The following is a 21113-nucleotide window of genomic DNA, read 5'->3' as shown; positions in this document are numbered from 1 at the left end:
TATCATGGCGAAGTCAACTACAGACATCAGTAGCGATCTTAAGCACTAAAGCCAAAATTGTAGCCACCAGAGAAATAAAATGGTTCAATTTTTTTATTGAAAGCGTAGAACAACCAACGAGTATTCCTATTCTGTACTTAGATAGTAAATCTGTCTTGGAAACTTGCATTAAATCCACCATATGAGTACCACAATAAAACCAAACATATTAAGCTAAGACAATACTTAATTTGAAAAGGCATAGCTGATGGGAATATAAAGATTGCAAAGATAGATACTGAAATTCAAGTTGCGGACATGTTCACCAATTCTCTCTACAAACCTAGATTGGCAATGCTATGCCAATAGATTTGTGGCGTATTATTGGCCATCATATTCCGTCTTTTATATTTTTATACTGATTTTCTATTGTTCTTATGTTTTACAATTCTGTCATTAATAGTCTTTATGTTTTCCTACCGATGAAGACGTGATAAAAGAGAACTACAATATTAAGCATTTCATTTATCAACCCGTTTCTCTTAAGATTTATATACATACATAATTTAAAAATATTAGATCCTGGGAAAGGAATTATGAGTTTTAAGAAAAGATGTTAAACTTGGCAACATACCAACCTATGTAGATGAGACTATGATTATCTTTCCGTTACTGGCTAGTTATACTTACGATAGATGTAATTCTATATGTAAATGAATGATTCCTATTTTTTTTTTTTTGACTAATTAATTATCTTATTTTTTCTAAATATCTTCCTAATGAATAACATGGACACTATTAATCATAACGATATTATCATTAAATGTAAGACGTAAATAATACTATGTAATTTTTAAACGAAAATATTTATTATCCATACTGTAATAATAAGTATCCATGTTGTTTTGTTACATTAAAGAAAATTTTAATAAAAAATTGCTTATTAATGTAATCATGTTTCTTAACTCCGTTCCTGCATTTGTGTTAGTGCATGTATATAGATAAGAGTTTTATTGTATTTTAATCCCTTATGCTTAGTCTGCTTTATTATTATCTGTAGTTACAATATTAAAGCCAATTATAGAAAAAGAATACCACAGATCCTTTTCTTAATCTATGAGCCAGGATAGAAAAAAAAAAGCACAAAAATGTCAGAAACTCAAATGCATTGCAAATTACATAGAGATTGCTCTGAATCTCTCTCTCATCTGTGGTGAAAGAAAATCTTGCCGGTTTCAGTTGAAAGGTTCTTATTTAGTTATATATTATTTTTATTTTTTCTATTAGAAATATTATCATGATCAAATTTTTGTAATTTAAATAATTCTTAACTTTGCAGTTACTTAAACAAATACGAGACGTTCGATTTGCTCATAATATTGTAGGTATCTGAAAACTAACAGGTAAGTGATATTTTTAAATAATGTGTTTTATTATAATTATTAAATAAACCTAGTAGTTCTTCTTAATAATGACAATAGTAGGAATAAATAAGAAGTAACACAATAATCTAATTTTACTAGTGTCATTGGTGCTATATATTAATTTTGAGGGTACTTTTCTATCACAATATTTAATTTTTTTTTCTCTTTTAGTCCACGAATAGCATTTTTTTTTTAAGAAAGTAATGTAAATAAAGGTTATTTCTAGTGTTGACCAATTACCAAAGATATTATTGATATACTTAATAAGCCGATCAGTCTTATCATCTTTGTTATAGTACTTCATTTCTTCTATCAACAGTTCTTGGCAAGAGGAAATGGATTGTTAGTAATCAGGTTTAACAGGCGTATTGCTAGTAATACACCCTATCCAGTCGATCTCCACACAGTTCTTCCTGGAAGCTATAGTGATTAATTCTTGTTCAATTGGTCACTATGCGCCAACAGACCTACCTTCATCCTCACCTGTTATCCTTTACTGGTGCCCCGCCAGCACATACCGACAGCACATATGGGTTTACCATTCCATTTTTACCCATTAACAAAAACAATTCTTGGCAAGAAGATATAAATAACTAAATATATATTAATGTTAGACGTTAATTAGTACATGCATAATTTTTCAGCTTCCTTAAATTATAATCTAGAGTTAAAAAATCTTAATAAACATTATTTTTAATCTGTATAGTCGATCAATCATTCATCCCATTTCCATCAAAATACATATCTAAAAATCTAAGTTAAAGTATTTATCACATATATTTAGGTAACTGAAGTGACAGATTTTGTTAGCAATGTCTCCATTGTTAACAATATATCCTTCTAGGTTGACCTCCTAGCTTTCGTCCATAGAAACCGTCATGTTTAATTCCAGGTGAATTAAGCACAATCAGCTGACTAACCAATTATTATTTTAATCCACTTCACAATTGTCACCACATTCAGTTTTTTTATCGGGATTTTATACAATGTAGAAAACAACTTTTTTCTTGTACATGTGTCTGTATATAAACAAAAATCATATACAATACACTATGTATGATTGATGGGAATATATTTTTAATATAAATGGATATAAAATATACAAAATTATATTTAGTACACAATTAGATCATATGTTAAATTAACACTACTGATTAACACATCTGCAGAATACCATTAGTTTGGAATAAATAAAAAATCAATCATTTCTTTTATTAACTATATGTATAAGTGTACATTATGTACAATAAAGATTTTACAATACAATACAATATATGTAATGTATATCACAGACTCCAAACTATAGTAGCATATATGTAAAACTCTTCAAGAAAGAAAATAATAACACTTTGTTATGGCCAAATTTAGTACAAATTTACGATTTGCAGCTTAATAATATCAAAACAGTAATTGTGCATTTATATTAAAAATCAATTTTACATGTACATGTCTATGCCTTTAAAGTTCACATTATATGTAACTTTCTTCAATTATATTATACTATGTCTATAATAACTCCCATCATATTTAATTAGAGAGTTTATTTTTTAAAATTAAAATTATTCATTTGTTTTTGAAAATTAACAGATAATTGCAATGTTGTCACACTGATATCAACATGATGTGAACACATTTTAATATACTAATCATCATAATTATTTGCAATCATTAAAAATTGCTCCCATTTGTTTATATTTTTTTTTTAATTAAACTATGGATAAACAATTTTGAAACAAAACTTCTAACTCAGTCCATGATAATAATTTAGAAAATATTTTTAGTTTACTAATACTAAATTAAGTTGTTTATTTAGGCAGAAAGATCAAAGTACCTATAAGATATATAGTATAGGAGCTGTTATTCGATCTTTTCACCTACAATAACTTAAATTTATAAATTGTAATATAAAACTGACTGATCTGACGGACTGGATCTAAGGAAACCTGGAACTAAGGTACATTTTTTTTATACAACATTGAATGGTAAACAAGCTGATGGCCCACCTGATGGAAAGTGGTAACCATCGCCTGTAGACATGAACAGTACCATGGACATAACAAAGAATACCGTTTCACCCATGATGCCCCCCGTGCCTTGCCATTCCTGAGGACTCAGGTGTTATTCCTCTGTACCCAGTAAATTCACGCCATATCCCACCCTTCAAACCGAAACGCAGCCATGCAAACACAACTGCTTTACGGTTGAAACACGAATACCCAACAGAGGTACCCAAGCAATCGACTTTTGTACAAAGTCTCCTGTCTGGTAATTTATGTAGTAAGTTGCTAAAATGAAATATTTCAGAGATGTATATGTAGTAAGGATAGTCCCATAAGAACCTGACATGAAAAATCGAAGACAGATGTAGATATGACTATCTATAAGTCTTAGGTATATTATATATCAATTAAAATTTATAGTAAATTTAGTTTTTCCTCTGTGTTTAATAGATTAAAAATAGATTTCCATAATTCAAATACTTAAATGAGTTTAACATATTTTTGTCATGACCTTGAAACCGTCGATTCAAAGTACACAATAACATCAGTAGCTACTACATAATATAGTTTGTCTATTATTTCATACCTAATAATTTTCAAGATAAATAGATACAAATGATATATTAATTCATAACGAACTGTCGATGTAGGTAATGCACTTATAAATGGAATCAACTAGATACATTGGGTATCTGTGTCTCGGAGCCCCGGCATATCTGCCTATGATTGCACTGACCTCTGCTCCTTGCCGCTGTTTACTTTATCTATAAGGTATAAAGAAGTCAAAACGATGTTTATGTCGGATACTGCATTCATTAGTGCGACGCCTTATTTAAAATTTTTGATAACACATTGATTTTTGTGTAGGTGATACTATTACACGCATCACCGGTATGTGTGATTGTGAAGTTAATTAACATAAGTGTTTAGCAATAATTGGATTGTATTGCATAAAGGTAATTTGTGGCTAATTAATATTACCTGCAATAGGGCAACTGGAGTAATAAATTTTAATATCGATTTGTAATGCTTGCTTTTAATATATCTACATACATACTACAATTAAGGGTATAATTAGAAATATCAATTAAAATCTATTTAAAGAATAAAATTGGTATCTACAATTGGATACAATGAAATATTTTAGTTACTTAGGTATATAAAAGTGTATTTAAAAATAGGATTACTATTATTAGATACCATTATTTCCAATTGTAAATAATTATCTACTCAAATACAATGAAATTAAACTAAAAATATAAATATTGTTTTATATAAACTTATTATAATTTTCATCAGCAGTAATATGAGAAATAATAGTGAAGCAAATAGTTTTTTTTATTAGGCAATTAATACATTCAGACGTTCTACATTAGGTATAATTGGTAAATAAATTATTTCTTTATAATTAACAGTTACTAACTAGTATAATTATTCTTATGTACTTACTGTAGAATAACTTAAGATTTTAACCGTTTTATTCCTTTCTAACATTTGTATGGAAAAAGGCAGTATTTGTTTTACTATTTAATACTGACTAAATTTATTTTTTTAATCTAAAACCTTTTAGAAATCTTTGATTCGATACTACTAGTATAGTTATTATGTATATAGAGTATATATTTAACTAGCACCTAAATGCTGTAATATTTACATATTTTTTTAATAATTATTCTAATTAGTAACAATTGCAATGACAACTATTTTTATCACAACGCCCTAAAATATATATAAGACAAGATATGCTTGCTCATATATGACCTCAGATATTCCTTTCAAAATTGTCTCAATCGCGATTAATTTTAATTAATTATAAGTATAATTTAATAAATAAATCTATATGTGTTATATACAATGTATTCCGTATTTTGTTACCGTAAATAGTACTAACAGGCATTGGTTGATAGTGTAACAGGGAAGATTGCTAAAATTGAGAACCTCGTTACCCGTTGGTATGAGTATCCGCCATTGTTATAGTTATAATACGGATCGTTATAAACTCCGGGACCCGCAACGTGGCCCGGCGTCACCGCTGTGCTTTGATTAAAGAAATTCATTTTATAAAAAATCGACATAAACGATAGACAAATCTAAATAAAAATGTATAACTTTGCCTATGTACATTTTAACAGAAAGTAAACGAAAAATTCGTGATCAATTGTAAGTACAGATATCATTACAGATAGGTAACAAACTCGAGTTTTTGCCATACCAATCAGCATAGACGATACATAATACTTTATCAACGACAGCGAAGCCAGAATAGTAACGTGAATTACCTATAGTATTTTTTTTAAAGTAATTATACATGATTTGGTTCTTAGTTCATTTGCGTGTGGTTACTAAGTCTTATCTATTTGTAATAATAATAATAGTATTGTATCCCGGTTTCTCTCCTCGGGGCCCTGAACCCCGGCCGACTGTACTTCTGCCGGGGGTTAGATGCCATCTCCTCTCCTTAAGAGAGGAGATATGAATTTTGTTAAAAAAAGATAATAATAATAAATTTATTGCCATTCTTTACAAATATGGTACAGTAATTATAATGTACATATATTAATAAATAAATAAATACATTGTGCAGTACCCCTATGCCTGGTAATAGGTACAAACTCTGCTTTTCCTGGACTGATGTGCGTTCAGCGCTGATTTTCAGTTTGCACCTATACACATTTGCACTACCTACATTTATTTTATTTATTTATTTTTATTGTATTTCATTGTATTTGTTTCATTATATGCGTCCTTAACTATCTATTGCTGAGCATAGGCCTCCCCCTATTGGGGGGTTTAGCCAGTAGATGCCACGCTTGGCATGCGGATTGGCAACCGCAGTTAGGCTTTGGTGATGTTATAGGAGGCACGTTTCTATCTATCCCTCGATCAAATAGTTCCTTTAGTCATCTCGTACGACACCCAGGGGGAAAGTAGGCGTGGCCTATTCTATACCGGGACCACACAAAATTTAGAATTTATTATATATATATATATATTAGTAAGTTCATAAAATTCTGGTTATAGACATATGTAGGTAGTATTTGTGAAAAATAAAAATAATAGTCTCACGAGGATAATCGTTTGCAAAATTGCAGGCGATTTGTAATAATTTTTAAATGAACTATTTATTTATTTTGTGATAAGAAAAACTTCAAATAGCATAACAGGTGCACTAAACTATTTTCATTTATCAATATGTAAGCAAGTAAATAATTAAGTAAAATAATTTAAAGTAGGGTAGGTAAATCTATTTTGTGGAATTTACTCAATTTAAATGGAATCTACCTACAATGATAATATAAAATTGTCTTCTTCAAAAGGAACCGACTTCAAATGTGGCAAAACCACTTATTTTGATTTCAAAACTAAAGTACTGAATTGTTTTTTGATAAAAGTTATAATATAAGTACATGTATATCATTTTAGATAAAAAAAAAATTCTGAATTTGTTTGTAACAGAGTTATGAACTAACAAATTTAAAATACCAACTAACAAATAACCGAATTAAGGACCTTCTTTTTGAAGTCGATTGAAAACACATCATGCACTAGCTCTTTAATAAAGGTCATGTCATCATATTTTTCTTTCTTGCTTTCATCTTATATTTTGTTATAGATTCTTATATACCAGGCCAGACTAGATGCATCCATATTTTTTTACTAATAAACTAGAAAATCATCCATATTTTAGTGCAATATTCTTCTTCTTAAAAGCTTTTCGTCATTTATAGATGGAAGTGGTCGCGGTTGCTAAGGAAATGCTGCAAGACGCCCTCGAACACTTGGCGAGCTACCGTTTGGGACAAGCCGCGCTACGGCACTTAGACCGTGCACTATGGATAGTGGAAAAATGCGCTCGGTGGGCAGTACCGCCGCCTTGTAAGTACTTTACATTTTTAATTTTTAAATCATAGGCCAAAATATACATAACACCTACAGCCACACACATTTTTAATCGACCTTTAGAATTAGCACACTGGGAAAGTGACACACATAATACCTTATAGATGCGACAAGGCCAATATTAATCCTTCTTCTCATCAGACCCTCATAAGTTGAGAAAATTGTTATCGATTTATTACAACCTATGCTACAAGCTGTACTTATTTTATAACAGATGGCGCTATGTATAATTAAGTGGTATTTATTATCTTTCTTCTGTGATTTCTTTAATCTAATAAAGAAATCACAATATATGGTGTAATTATCTACCAAATCTTTTTTTTTTACAACACCGGGAGCAAACGAACATGCGGCTCACTTGATGGTAAGTGACTACCGCCGCCCATGATCACCCACAACACCATCGGCATTGCAGGTGTGCTTCCGGTCTTTTAAATAGAAATATAGGTCGCCGTGTAGCTCCCTGCATAAAATTGGCCACCCCTTTCTTTTCCATAGGAGATTCCTCTTTATCATAAGAGGGGACTAAGGAATCTTATGGTGAAGGGATGGATCTTAAAACATCTACCCGTCCCTCTTAAAACATTTGGAAAGGCCTAACTGCGGTTGCCAACCTGCCTACCAAACGTGGCAACTACTGGCAAAATTTCCCTAATGGAGAAGGCTTATATTCAGCAGTGGCCAGTTAACGGCTGATACAGTACAGTATCTAACAATTATAATCTGTCTTATTTTACAGTGGACCAAGACGATCGTCCTCAGCCGGAACTACTGCGCCCTCTGCCGTGGGTATTTTTCCTGACGCTACTGGTCATATTACGGATTACCAGAGAGTCCATATCGCTCATCAATTTAGTAATGGGGAAGCCTCCACTTAGATCTGCCGATGTGGTGAGAAATAATTGATAAACATACTTGAATAAACGTCGTACTCGTTATCTCGTAGTGTGTGTACATTTTGGGCGCGCGACTGATATTGTAATCTGTTTAACCTGAGAGATATTCACTAATACACATTAACCATAGTGCGCATTTAATGTTAGCATGATATCTATTGACAGTTTATTTTAATATTTGCGTAATAGAAAAGTCATCTCTTTGTTAGAACTGACATGACCTTCAATTTGGAATTATCTTTCTAACTAGAGAGAGTTTAAAGTTCATTGTTGCTAGTTACAACAATTACTTGTCTCTATTGTTACTAAGTATTATAAATGAATGTTTGTTGTCGAAAACATGTGAGATTACCAATAGAACTGCAGGTCGTCATTGTTATCAAAGCCGGAGTAAGACATGTAAAGGCATTTAAGCTATCTCGAGACTCCACTCTTGGATAGTAGGTAAAATCTACCTACTGTCTGACATTTAAAGTTTACATCAACATCAAAATTTTAATATCTCAGCGTATCATTCAAATAAAACCGTATTTATTAAAACAAAATCAGTTATAACTTATTTTACTATCTGGGATTAGCTGTTACAATCTACATCTACGTTACTATATGGATAATTTAAAAATTATTGTTAATTTTAAATATGCAGTATAGGAACTTTCTCGAGTGGGAGATTTGGTACAAAAACCGACTGCTTAGGTACCCCTACCACATTCGTGTTTCTACAGTGAAGCAGTTGTGTCTACATAGCTGTGTTTCGGTTTGAAGGATGGGATATAACAGTGAATTTACAGGGTATAGGGGCATAACACCTCAGAAATAACAAGGCGTAATCATGGGTGAAACAGTATACTATGTTATCTGTGGCCGACAGTTACCACTTTCCATTACAGTGTATAGAGGCATACCATCACCTTAGTTCTCAAAAATAACAAAGCATGGAGCGGCGCGATGCGTGGAGGGTACTGTTCATGTCTATAAGCGATAGTTTTTTTTTTAATGGATGATAATGGAATAGTAAATCTGCCTGCGCTGACGGTATACGCTGAAGGGGCACTAGTGAGGGACGATAGGTGACAATAAAAAGGCAGGTCAGTTAGCTCATCGTGATGAATACACCTGGATTTCAGCAGGATGGTTTCCAGGAGAGACCACGTCGAGGTGGACCTGACAGGGTATATTGCTAGCAATGCGACTGGTACTCCGCACTAATAACAATCAATTCCCCCTATAAGCGACGATTTCCACTTTCCATCAAATGGGCTATCCTTGGCCATCTTGTTTGCAAAAAGTCGCATAAAAAAACTAGTATTATAGTACTACATCTCAGTGCAAGCTCTCTCTGCAACATCTCTGTGACATTTAGTTTTGCGCCCGGCCTAAACAAGTAAAAGCGAAAAATGTATTCGACGATGACTATCTGTTGGTATAACGGGCGATAACGCTTATCCCGTTGAGCTATTGAACTGTTATATAACAAAGTATGAACTGTACGAACTCTGAACCGGTTCGTAATTCTGCTTCATGTATTTGAGTTTTGAACTGATCCACAGCTCGGTACAATGTTATAATAATAATATTGTTTCAATAAATAAGTAATAATTTATATTAACTTTACACATGTGTTTATTAATTTCCGATACGATCCTAGTCCTTTATTATGAGTCTGTTAAGCGGTTTATTCAGTTATTCATAAATACATCTGATTGAATATATTTCGTAAAAGTATAGTGTATAAATAATATGATTTCGTTTTTCCAACTATATTACTTATAAAAATATGATTTAGGTGTGATACTTCGGTATGCCAGTATATATAGGCAGATAAATATTAAGACTCATATATCGTCATAGTCGTAGAATACTGACGGATCTATATATGTAATATTCGTCAGATCCGTCAGTATTCTACGACTATGACGATGATTCACAATGTTCAGTCATTGTAAACATAAACTCACTTTTCCTTCATTATCATCATTTCATGTTATCTATTCCATTATTGAACGGTCCTAAGTCACCCATACTCAATAACTCCCTGAAATACTCTGCATTTGAATGGACCCCAGTGCGATGCACTGCCTTTTCTTTACTATGTACATATTATTTATTTCACGTATTCACTTGTGTTTTTTATCCCTGTATATACGTTATTATATTCTCACCATATTTTATATTCATCTATGTTTCCTCATACAGGTGATGTATATCCAAAGTAAACGCCGCTACCTCCGCACGCTGAAGTACACGGGCTCGCGGGCGATGCGCGCTCGCGTGTCCCAGCCGCGGCCCTGGTACACCCAGCTGCAGTCCCTGCTGGAGCTCACCATGTGCTTCCGTCGGCAGTCGCACTACGGCAACAATAATACCACCAGTCAAAGCAACAGTGATGAAGTTCTGGTAAGTTTCACACAAATCTAATCGCTTATAGTCACTTGGTCTAACTAGAAGTGTTAATTAGGCGTTGTACACCTTATGTGTATAAGGATAGTCACAGATATGAATTTATAAATATATATTATTTACATTTAAATTACATGTACATTACGTGTTATTTTTTGTGTAACACGGGACATTCCCCCCCCCCCCCTCCTTTTTAGTATTGTATTGTTTAATTGTACATGTCGCGTACTGTTTTACTCATCATCATCTTTCTACCTCTCAATTATTATTTGGAATCAACAGAATATGTTTTTCTCTTCCACTCTTTTCTATTCACAGTAATTTCTGCATTCACTCCCATTCTGGCCATATCATCGTTCAAACAGTTCATTCAGCCTACCTACCTACCTTTCTACCAGCAATCATACAGTCCACATTTGCAACAAATATATGAATAGTAATATTTACATAAAATATATATATATATAAAGTTAAAAAATCTATTTGATCTGGTTAATTTTTAGTCCAGTATGCCGAGTTTAGTGTCAGTCCAAAGTGTTTTTTTTTGTAACTGAATTTTGACCTTTAGACATTCGATATTTCATTTTGAAGTATATGATCTAACCCAACACAAAAGTGTGTTATAACTAAAAGTGAACATGTTTTGTCTTATCTGAGATCGCATTGCTTATATCTTTCCTTTCACAACAAAGCGACCATCTATATATTTTTGTTACATGTTAAAGAGATTTGTAAGTTGGTACATAAGACTTGAGCAACAATTTTACAAAAAAAAAATAAATGAAACAGCAAATAAGAGCGACAGAATTCGTGATAGGTACTTAATCAACGGCGGCATTGTAAAGCAACCTATAAATCGATTATTTATTAAAGTCTTATCAGTAATTGAGCGGTCGAAAATTTTAGTTTACATGATAAATAAACAACTCTGTATTTTATTTAGTATTTCGATAAAACAAGTCAGACTTTTCATATTGTATGAAGGTCTGACTGACCCGTGTTAATTATTTTCATAACTTGGAATTCTTCCTTTCTTCCCGAAGTGATTTGCGTTCGTTCTCCAAATTTATACAAGATAATGTGTTTAAATATGATTTTACAACAACACGACACAAAATAAACAAACAATTGATAGCAAATTGTTTAATCTGCGTCAATAGTCCCAATACTTACATTATTAAAAGTGGACCTAAATGTAGTAGGTACAATATTTTTAAAGCAAGAAAAAAAATAGTAGCCCACTCTAAAATAGCTCATACGCAATAGATCTCAGAAGTTACAATGTTACAAGTGTATAAATAACCTCAATGTGTATCCGCATACAAAAAAAAAATATTGCTCATACTTAATAGAAAATAAATTTCTTTCATCCATGAACTTTAACTCCAATTTGAATAAAATATGACTTTCAGGTAGTACAGCATAGTAAGCTTGGACACGAGGAAGGTAGCCCGACGGATTCAATTAACGAGACGCCTATGGAGAGGCTCATAGAAAAAATGATGGTTGACCTCGATGTGGAATCCGATAATGACTCCAGTTACACTGTGAGTACTAAAACCAACATATTATATAATTACAGTAATTTTCATCACACTTTAGGAATCCTATCACACATCATGTACACTTAATAATATGATAAATTTGTTATAGGTTTTTTTTTTATATATATTTATAATTTGTTTAATATAAGCATTGTATTTCACTGTAATGAATTGTGAAGAGAAATAAATCTGTTTATTATTATTATAAATATCAGTTTATAAAATACTATTTTAATGTTTTAAAATTTATTACTTTCATTTCAGTTAACTAATGCTGCCAGTATCAATCAAAGCGACCATTCTTCCATCGATTCTGACCAAGAAGAAGAAGATGGCTATAAGAGTGATTCAACTCTGACAAAACTAAATGAAGATAATAGTCCTACGAAACAAAGCGAAGGGTTTATCGAACCAGACGATAATGCCCAGACTGATGAGAACGTCTTTAGTCCAAACAAAAACGAGATTGTTAGCTCAACACCAGAAAAAGAAAAGAGTACAAACACTTCTGCGGAGGTGATGAAGGAAACAGGAGAGGAGAGAGAACTTTCACCATCAGAAGAAAGGACTCAGCCAGAAGATAAAGCTCTGTCATCTCCTAAAAAGCAAGAGATAGCATCACCCAAGACAGAATCCAAAACATTCATAGACAACGAGAACACAATGCAAAATCAAACATCAGCGAAAAACGAACAAAAAATCGGTAGGAAAATGTTACACGTTTTTAACAAGCTTTTTACAAAGTCACAGACAGAACCAGGTACATTTTACAGTTTTAAAGAAAACCTATGAATATGGAACTTATGAATACGGAAATATATATTTTTAATTTTTTTAAATAGTTTTAGAAATAATGTTAAAGAGGTTATGAACTTCTTGTTATTATGTCTGTAAATCGTTGCTCTAAATTTGGCTCGAAGGATCAAAAAAATGCAATACTATTTTTTTACACTTGGATATAGAGATAGGGGATAATAAAACATTTCGTGGTGAATACTGACCGATCGAATTCCCCTATTAATTTCTTTTGAAATTATATAAACACATTTTTTATTGCAATTTACATATATATAATATCAAAATTATACACAATAATATTTTAACACAACATACTTGTAAAGAAGTCATTTTTGAATAATTTTAAACATTCGCGTTAAAATAAATCACCATAAATCACCATTGCTTCATACACAATCAAAGCATCTACGACATTACAATTCATATTACTGTTACTATACGTATATTTTGATCGAATGTAATTCCAACTGATACTGCGTAATACAAATCAAAACCCACCTCTTTTATTGTAACTACGTCTGTATGTGATGACGAAGTCACAATAAGTTACCACTCATTTCCGTTCTAAGGATGTCGTCAGAAGCGACAAAGCATTTTCCTATAAAAATTAAAACTATATACCATGCCGTGTGGCTAGCGTGATAACAGTAGACTAATATCGTATGGCAAGACATCTCGTGCTGAACAGTGGGATCTATCTACAACGACAGTGATATAGAACTCACATATTCTTAAATAGTGTACTGCTTCTCTTAATTTTCAGCCAACGGCCGAGTAATAACCGCCCCAAAGAAAAAGAGAGGTATTGAGATGTTTAAACAAAATGGGAATTTATCGCATTAATATTATTGTAAATTCATTTTTCATATTTAATATTCATCAGTAACAACGGGTAGTCATTTCATCTTAAAAAAAAAATAAAGAGTGAGTGAGAGCTTATTCAATTCATCCTTCTATTTATTTATATTCTTTAAGTTATCAGCTATCGTTATTCATTAAGGGTCGTTATGATTTGAGTTTTATAACACATTATTTTTCATTTTATTCAGATTTCTAACTGTATATAGGCATGTTAAAGAGGAGAAGCAAGCCGACTTTCGGTCGATCTGTATGTAACAACCCGAGCGAGGATGTTCTAACTCTCCTCTCGCACGTTATACAGACTTGCTAAGAAACATCGCGGATGTATCTAATTTTTTTTTTTTTTTTTATTATTAGTCTAATTTTTATTTGGCATGCATGAGACTGCGTGTGGTGCATGAAATAAAATTATATATAGTAATAAAGTATAAACGTCTTTAGTATTCGTTTCGCACTGTTTACACCGTAAATGGCTTGAAGTTAAGTTTTTTTTTTTTTATAATGATGGTTTTCTCAAAATATTATAAATAAAAATGAAACCTCTATTTCCGAAACTAGTTACGGATTCCATCGACAGCGTTATTTTATTGCATTAACGGATATCGTATCCATGAATCGTATTCATTGTACGTATTGGAAATCTGCTATCATATTTATTACCAGTACTGAAGTATGTAAATCACAGTAACAAAAAAATTGCAGTACAAATCGCACCCGTCTCGCCTATTAAGTCATTATTAATAAGCTTATTGCATGCTATGGGTGGTATACGGCAGTGAAATTACTAGATACGTCCACTAAAATTGTATTTTTGATTTTGTATGTATAATGCGATGGCTACTTACCATAAGGACCATACGCTTGTCTGCCACACCCTTATATAAAAAAAGTACAAGTAACTACAATGAAGTAACAGTTAACTTGTCATTGTAGGAGTCAAGAATGAGAGGCGAGATGGGGACGGGTCAATAAACAAGAAACCGGCAGACAGAGCGTTCTAGAGACATAAGGTAACATATACGAATTAGTTAGCTTATTTATTATTTCTTACGTTAGGTCCTTACAGGATAGGCATCAAATATTAGTGGTATTTACATTAATATAAAAACTTTTGAATTATACATTTAAATAAATATCATAGATAGATACTCTTTATTGTTTCCTCCAAAAGATTACAATAGTAAACTTATTATAAATATAAACAATTACAAGAAATAATCACAATGAGAAAACAATGGGCGACCTTATCGCTAAGAGCATAATCATGTTAGGTCTTATAGTGGCCTATGTTTATGGCCTACAGTGAACAAGTAACTATTGAAATCATGAAATTATCAGTAGACGTACTTTAAAATTATCCACAACTAAACTTATAAACTTTCCCATTTATAGTACACCATATAGATAGAGATTGTTTTCCTGTTGTAAATGCGCTAACATTTAAAGATCGACAAGAACAATCTAAAGTTGAGAATTCAGTAAATTGTCCGTGTAGTTCGGTTGTAATTCTTAATATTGCATATATCAAATAGTAGATAAGTTACCAGTTCTCTGTATTTACAGGAAATCTCGAGCAGTTACTAATTGCTAAAGGAAGTGACTACGGGGCTGATCTGTAACGCGTTAACAACGTAACGCTGGCAACGACGTGTTGACATGATAATTATGCAGGGTGAAATCAAAATAATAATGTGTCTCCCTTCAACCTTGCTTACTGATCGCGTCATATTACTATGGGAGACTCAAAACCTTATTTTGGACTCATTTTTCTTTGAGAAAAATGTTTTGTTTTAACAATAGAACGTTCTCTTATCATAAACGTCCTATGATTTCTATTTCACTCTGTATATTTCAACACCGTAAATTTAGCTTCATCATATGCATCGATAGCGATTCGTACAAATACACAAAATGTGTTGACAGGCCAATTGCCAGCGCCACGTTATCTATTGTCGTACCAGCTCTCAGATTTTTTTTTAATCATTCATTAATTTTAATTGTAATACAGTCACAGAGTTGTACACATGATCATACATTAATTGTTTTTATGAAAATGTTTTAATTGACTAACATTTTAAGTAATTAGCTATAAAGTTTAGTAATAACGTTAAATTATAAATAATTAGCCTTGCCTTGTCTATTTTTATATATAACTCACTGAACTGAACGTAACCAGCACATATCTACAGTGTCACTTATTGACGGTTTCAAAATTGATAAAATTTTAAAAAGTGTTGCCATCTGCGCAACAGATAGTTCTAGCGTAATTTATTTAATACTCACTTGTTCATTTTCTATTAAAATAACTTTATTAACTATTATATGTTATACTATTGTCTAATATAATCTCTTTAGAATCTCTTTCGAACAAATATACAGCAGTAATTAAGAAAATATATCACAATAATAAAACTTTACTAAAAAATTATGCTTCGTTTTGTTTTTCGGTTAAGTCGTAATTGCTAGCAAGCTCGTGTTTTAAATTATGCATATTGAACAAATTATGAAAATGATGTGTACAACTTGTAAAATTAAAACATAATGTAAAATATTTGCCCCAATTTTTCATGATCTTGAGAAAATTATTTTTACCGATTTCGTCGAGATTCAAGTCTGATTTTTTTTTTATTTAATAAAACAAAGTTTCATATTTTTATATGGCAAGTTTGAAGGTCGCAGCAATTTTTTCAATGGTAACCCAGATTTTTTTTTCGAATTTTAAATGTAATTATAGACGTGCATTAAGGGTCATTACTTGATTAATTGTCTTTTTAAAATTTATAAATAATAGAGTTAAACCTGTCTTCAAGATATACATGAGAATATATGAGAATTTGCACTACGTTCAGCAACTTTATACCAACATAAGACTGTTCACTTTCAAATATTTATTGTAAGTGTAGATTATACAATGTAAGGTCTACAATTATAAATGATGTTTGTTTTGATATGAGAAACAAAACTTGATCATTTAATATATGTCGAGTTTCAATTGTAATAAAATTTAATATTTTGTTAATCAATTTATATAATTATAGCATAGAATAATAATATGAACATGCATAATTAAAAACAAACATATTAGCATACATTTATAAATTTTATCTGACATTTACTTATAACATAGATTTAAGCTCTCATATGTATAGTTCAAGAAACCATCGACACTTTATTTTATACTTATTCCTAATCTTATTAAGTACTAGTAATCCAGAAAGAAAATTATTTACGTAAAGGTTCATGATTTTACGATTTAATTTTAATGAGCCGGTTAGAATTTCTTAAGAGATGGACTGTGAGCTTTATCATTGAAAATATATATAAAAAACTAAACAATATATTTAAAAAGAAAAGTAATCAATATACAAAGAATAAAAAAGAATAAGTAAATGTAATTTATAATTAGGTTAGGCATAACAACTATGAAGGGGTTATCAAAAGTGACAATTGCATTAGATATATTATAATTTGCATTTAATACATAAGAGAGCTTGTTATTAAATAATAGTAATAATTTCTTGAATATTTCATTGATCTATGTGTAATGAAATGTTTCTCTAAATTATTAAAAAAAAAAAAAAGATAACAAATGCTTTATAATTATGATGTTGTTTTAAATCGTAACTTTTTACTTAGTGTGTAAGCCATTATTATTGTAAAACTAAAAAATCTGATGTTTTAAAAGTAATATTTATTTAATTATTTAATAATTAAATCGAACAATAAATTATAAGATTACCACTTGATACAACTCATCGATGTTATATTGACATGCCCATTTTAATTAGCACTGAGGTAAATCAGTTTATTAACGCCATGTCTGACCAGTTATGCAAAAATGAAATAGTTATTACTGTTTAATACAAGTAATTAAATAGATACTACTGTCAAAAGAATTCACTGTTGAATTTAAATACATTTTTCAATAATGATTTAGAATAACGGTTTTTAAAGTGGGTTTCCAATAGTCATGTTCTAAAATGCTTATGAGCATTCACATAAGGCAGCTCATATAATTTTTTTTTTTTTTTTTAATTTAATATCATGAGTCAGAGCGAGGTATACAATAAAAGCAATTCGAAAAGTTCCATATCGTTGAAAAGTTTAGGTTTCTAATCATTTAAATTGGGTAGAGTAAGGTTGCTTAAGTCGTACCCCTAAAGAAATCTAATATCACCTAATCTTATATTCAAGGCGATTGAAATAAAACAAACACCTTGCACCTATCAGTAGGAAAGATTATTATTTTTTTTTGGTTGCTTTTTAATTAACAAACATAGAAATTTGAAAATCAAAATACTTATTTTAACATTTTTGAATGATATTCCTTCGGTACGATTAAAGCGCCTAGTCACCTAATTCGTACCACCTATAACCTTAGTCATGCTTTAGACTTAGAAAATAGACTTTAGTGAATACATAAAAAAAACTAGATTTTTGTTAAATTTAGTGTAGGCTTTTTCTTTTATTTTTCCCTGGTTTCCATTTAATTTTTGTAAGGACTTGAAATTAATTGTTGGCTTAGTAACTTTTAAAATAGTTAAATGAAGCTTTATTCGTTGATTATCGGTAATTTTATCAAATGATAATGGATTGTCATTGTATGAAGTGAGTGGCTTTAAATATCGAGTTACTGGTGAAGTATTTTTTTACGGTGATGGTGATGATGGTGAAATTACAACCATTATTGATAGCAATGCAACTATTGTATCATCCAAATAATGTACTTTCTCTTCGCCATGTATATTATCTGATAAAAAGATAAGTAAATTAATAATTTATTAAAACATATCTCGTACCGGTACGAATAAAAAGTTTTACACATGTACCTAAGACATAAACAGCGGGAGCTTCTAAATTTAAAACTAAAACCACTGTCATAATCTATAACTTTTTAATTTGCTTTACAAAGTCGACCGGCCATCTACTTGTTTACACTAAATGGTGCAATTTATAAGATGATATACTACCGGGATTGGACTTAGGATGTGATACGACTAAAGCAACTTTACCCAATTTAAACCCGGTCATTAAAAATGACCTATCAATCAAACGATGTAATCTTAAATGTAGAGTTGTGTGATCTGTTATGAATATATACAAATAATGTTATTGATATTGAAAAATTTAGATTTTAAATTGATTAATAAATGTTTTTATTATTACACATATTTATTATAAAATTTTTGTACACAAACTTATAATTGTTTATTAGATGGTAAAGAAAATTAGTCGAATATTGAATAAATTATACCTATATCTAAATTATATGAGTCTGCTCATAAATTAATTTAATAATGAATGTTTTCCTTTTTTTTTCATGTAAGACTGCATTATGGTTACTATCTGGTATTGTGCTTAGTGCCAAATGAATTTGTTCTTTCCAGTAACTTCTTTTTCGACTTTCGGTGTTTTGTTATGTAAACTTCAGTAAGTCTCTAAAATAAGATTGTAATAATGGGAATTATATCATTCTAAAATGTATACCCAAAGATACGGCTGTTTCATAAATATGTGAATGAGTTCTTATTTAAAGGAATTGTTATTCTCTATTTTATTCGTGTTATTTATAAATTGTGAAAAAAATTGAAAATTAATTATTAGAATATCAAATACGTTGGCATTTACATTTGTAAGAGTGTTTCTAAATATACAATTGTTATTCTCTAAACGAATTTCCAAAGATTTGGCTGTGTGTGGTTGCGAACTAATGAGAAGACTGATGCGAAAATGTACTGTTCCTATATTTACTTTCCGAACTATCATAATAATCGTTCGCTTAATGTTATATGTTCGACCCTATTTTTTAATATTTTACTAATTATGAAAATTTATTGTTATTAATTATTATGAATACACTTACTGAATATTTTTTGTTGTTTTTATTTTACCTTCTACCCAAGACCTTCGTATATGAGCAAATTTTTTGTAATTTCTTATTACTATATTAAAAGATATGTAACGTCGATTTTCAATATCTAAATTCTTCCCGCGCTTTATTATTCCACGACTGCCTAATCTGCTATCCATTTTCGGTACAATCGGCCACTACAATAAAGTAAAATGTAATTTCAAATTTAGAAATCGTAAAATTAAAAAATAAAATTTAAAACAAATTATTATAAATATATTAGCTGACTCGGCAAACGTTGTTTTACCATATACATACATTATTTCGAGAACTATACATGAAATTTTCTCGTACTACAATTCGATTGCCATCTTGCAACCCTATTGCGGCATATAAAAATAGCGATTAGAAAACAGGGGTTGAACGTAAAAGCGTGAAAATTTGAGGTTGTATGTATTTTTCAATGCTAAATCATAATAAAATAAAAATGGATAAATTTGTCAAAAAAATAAAAAAAAAAATTTTGGGGAGGGTCACCCTTATCATTGAGGGGTATGAAAAATAGATGTTGGTCGATTCTCAGACCTACCCAATATGCACACAAAATTTCATAAAAATCGGTAAAGCCGTTTCGGAGGAGTTTGGTAACAAACACCGTGACACGAGAATTTTATATATAAGATATTGAACTACCGACCCGCCCCGACTTCGCACGGGTGCAATGCTGCATCGCTATGTCCCTGTATTTTAAATCTGTAATAACTTAGGAAATATTCATTTAAATTACATGCTGTAAAGGGCCATATTGATCTATATTAAATGGACAATGTATTTAATTGGATAAAAGTTAATACTGTATTGCTTAAAATCACTTCGTAAAAAGGCCATATTTTCCCGTATAATGTAAAGGATAAAAAATGGTTATTGTGAGTTATCCTTAAGAGATAGACATATACCATCGCGAACTTTTGTTGACCTTTTTAAAGTGTACCATACAATACTGTAGTACATTATTTTGATTTATCTCGTGGGGTTCAGCCAGCGTTTGCATGTAAGCTCAAAAAATGAGTTTATTTTCGACATCACATTAGAAACCTCTAACTTTATCAATATTTCTCTACAATATTATGCATGTATTATACATATGAACCTTCTTTTTGAATCACTCTATCTATTAAAAAAACCGCTTCAAAATCCGTTGTGTAAATTTAAAGATTTAAGCATACATAGGGACGGACAGTTAGCGACAGCGATTTTTTTTATACTATGTTTATGTTAAAAAAATCTGTAAAAAGTTTACAAAATAACTGTTTCCGCCCGGGATCGAACCGGGGACCTTGTGCGTGTGAAGCACACGTGATAACCGCTACACTACGGAAACTTGAGAATGACTATTGAAATTACGATATTATACTTAAATATACATATATTGCAACATTTCATTGAGTAATAAAATTTTG

General features: G+C 30.8%; 1 protein-coding gene and 1 non-coding gene across 5 annotated transcripts; one reads left to right on the top strand and one right to left on the bottom strand.

Moving 5' to 3' along the window:
• Positions 1-1099: 1099 nt before the first annotated feature.
• Positions 1100-19674, top strand: LOC113521561 (germ cell nuclear acidic protein-like). Of its 4 annotated transcripts, XM_026907120.3 has the most exons (10): positions 1107-1225; positions 1319-1382; positions 7132-7279; positions 8043-8194; positions 10396-10596; positions 12012-12146; positions 12408-12846; positions 13705-13743; positions 14736-14812; positions 15366-19674. In XM_026907120.3, exons 3-9 carry the CDS (start codon positions 7132-7134, stop codon positions 14801-14803), a joined length of 1182 nt encoding a protein of 393 aa, XP_026762921.2. In that variant the 5' UTR covers positions 1107-1225; positions 1319-1382; the 3' UTR covers positions 14804-14812; positions 15366-19674. The 4 variants fall into 4 exon arrangements, with proteins under 4 accessions (XP_026762922.2, XP_026762921.2, XP_026762924.2 ...); XM_026907121.3 differs by lacking the exon at positions 1319-1382 and having other exon boundaries at positions 1100-1225; XM_026907119.3 differs by lacking the exons at positions 1107-1225; positions 1319-1382 and adding an exon at positions 4187-4359.
• Positions 19675-20961: 1287 nt separating this feature from the next.
• Trnav-cac (transfer RNA valine (anticodon CAC)) lies at positions 20962-21034 on the bottom strand. Its single transcript has one exon. It is a non-coding gene; the product is annotated as a tRNA-Val (tRNA).
• Between the last annotated feature and the right edge of the window lie 79 nt (positions 21035-21113).

The sequence above is a fragment of the Galleria mellonella genome, unplaced genomic scaffold (genome assembly GCF_026898425.1).
Source record: "Galleria mellonella isolate WM207_F2 unplaced genomic scaffold, CSIRO_AGI_GalMel_v1 utg63, whole genome shotgun sequence".
Taxonomy (NCBI): Eukaryota; Metazoa; Arthropoda; class Insecta; order Lepidoptera; family Pyralidae; genus Galleria; species Galleria mellonella.
Note: the sequence above shows the minus strand (reverse complement) of the source record. Positions and strands in the feature narration are given on the sequence as shown.

Excerpts from the sequence above, each read along its gene's own strand:
- LOC113521561 (XM_026907121.3), top strand. The coding sequence starts at position 7,132 with ATGGAAGTGGTCGCGGTTGCTAAGGAAATGCTGCAAGACGCCCTCGAA. Across the intron at positions 8,195-10,395 it reads CACTTAGATCTGCCGATGTG|GTGATGTATATCCAAAGTAA; the intron begins GTGAGAAATAAT and ends TTCCTCATACAG. Across the intron at positions 12,847-13,704 it reads GAAAAACGAACAAAAAATCG|CCAACGGCCGAGTAATAACC; the intron begins GTAGGAAAATGT and ends CTTAATTTTCAG.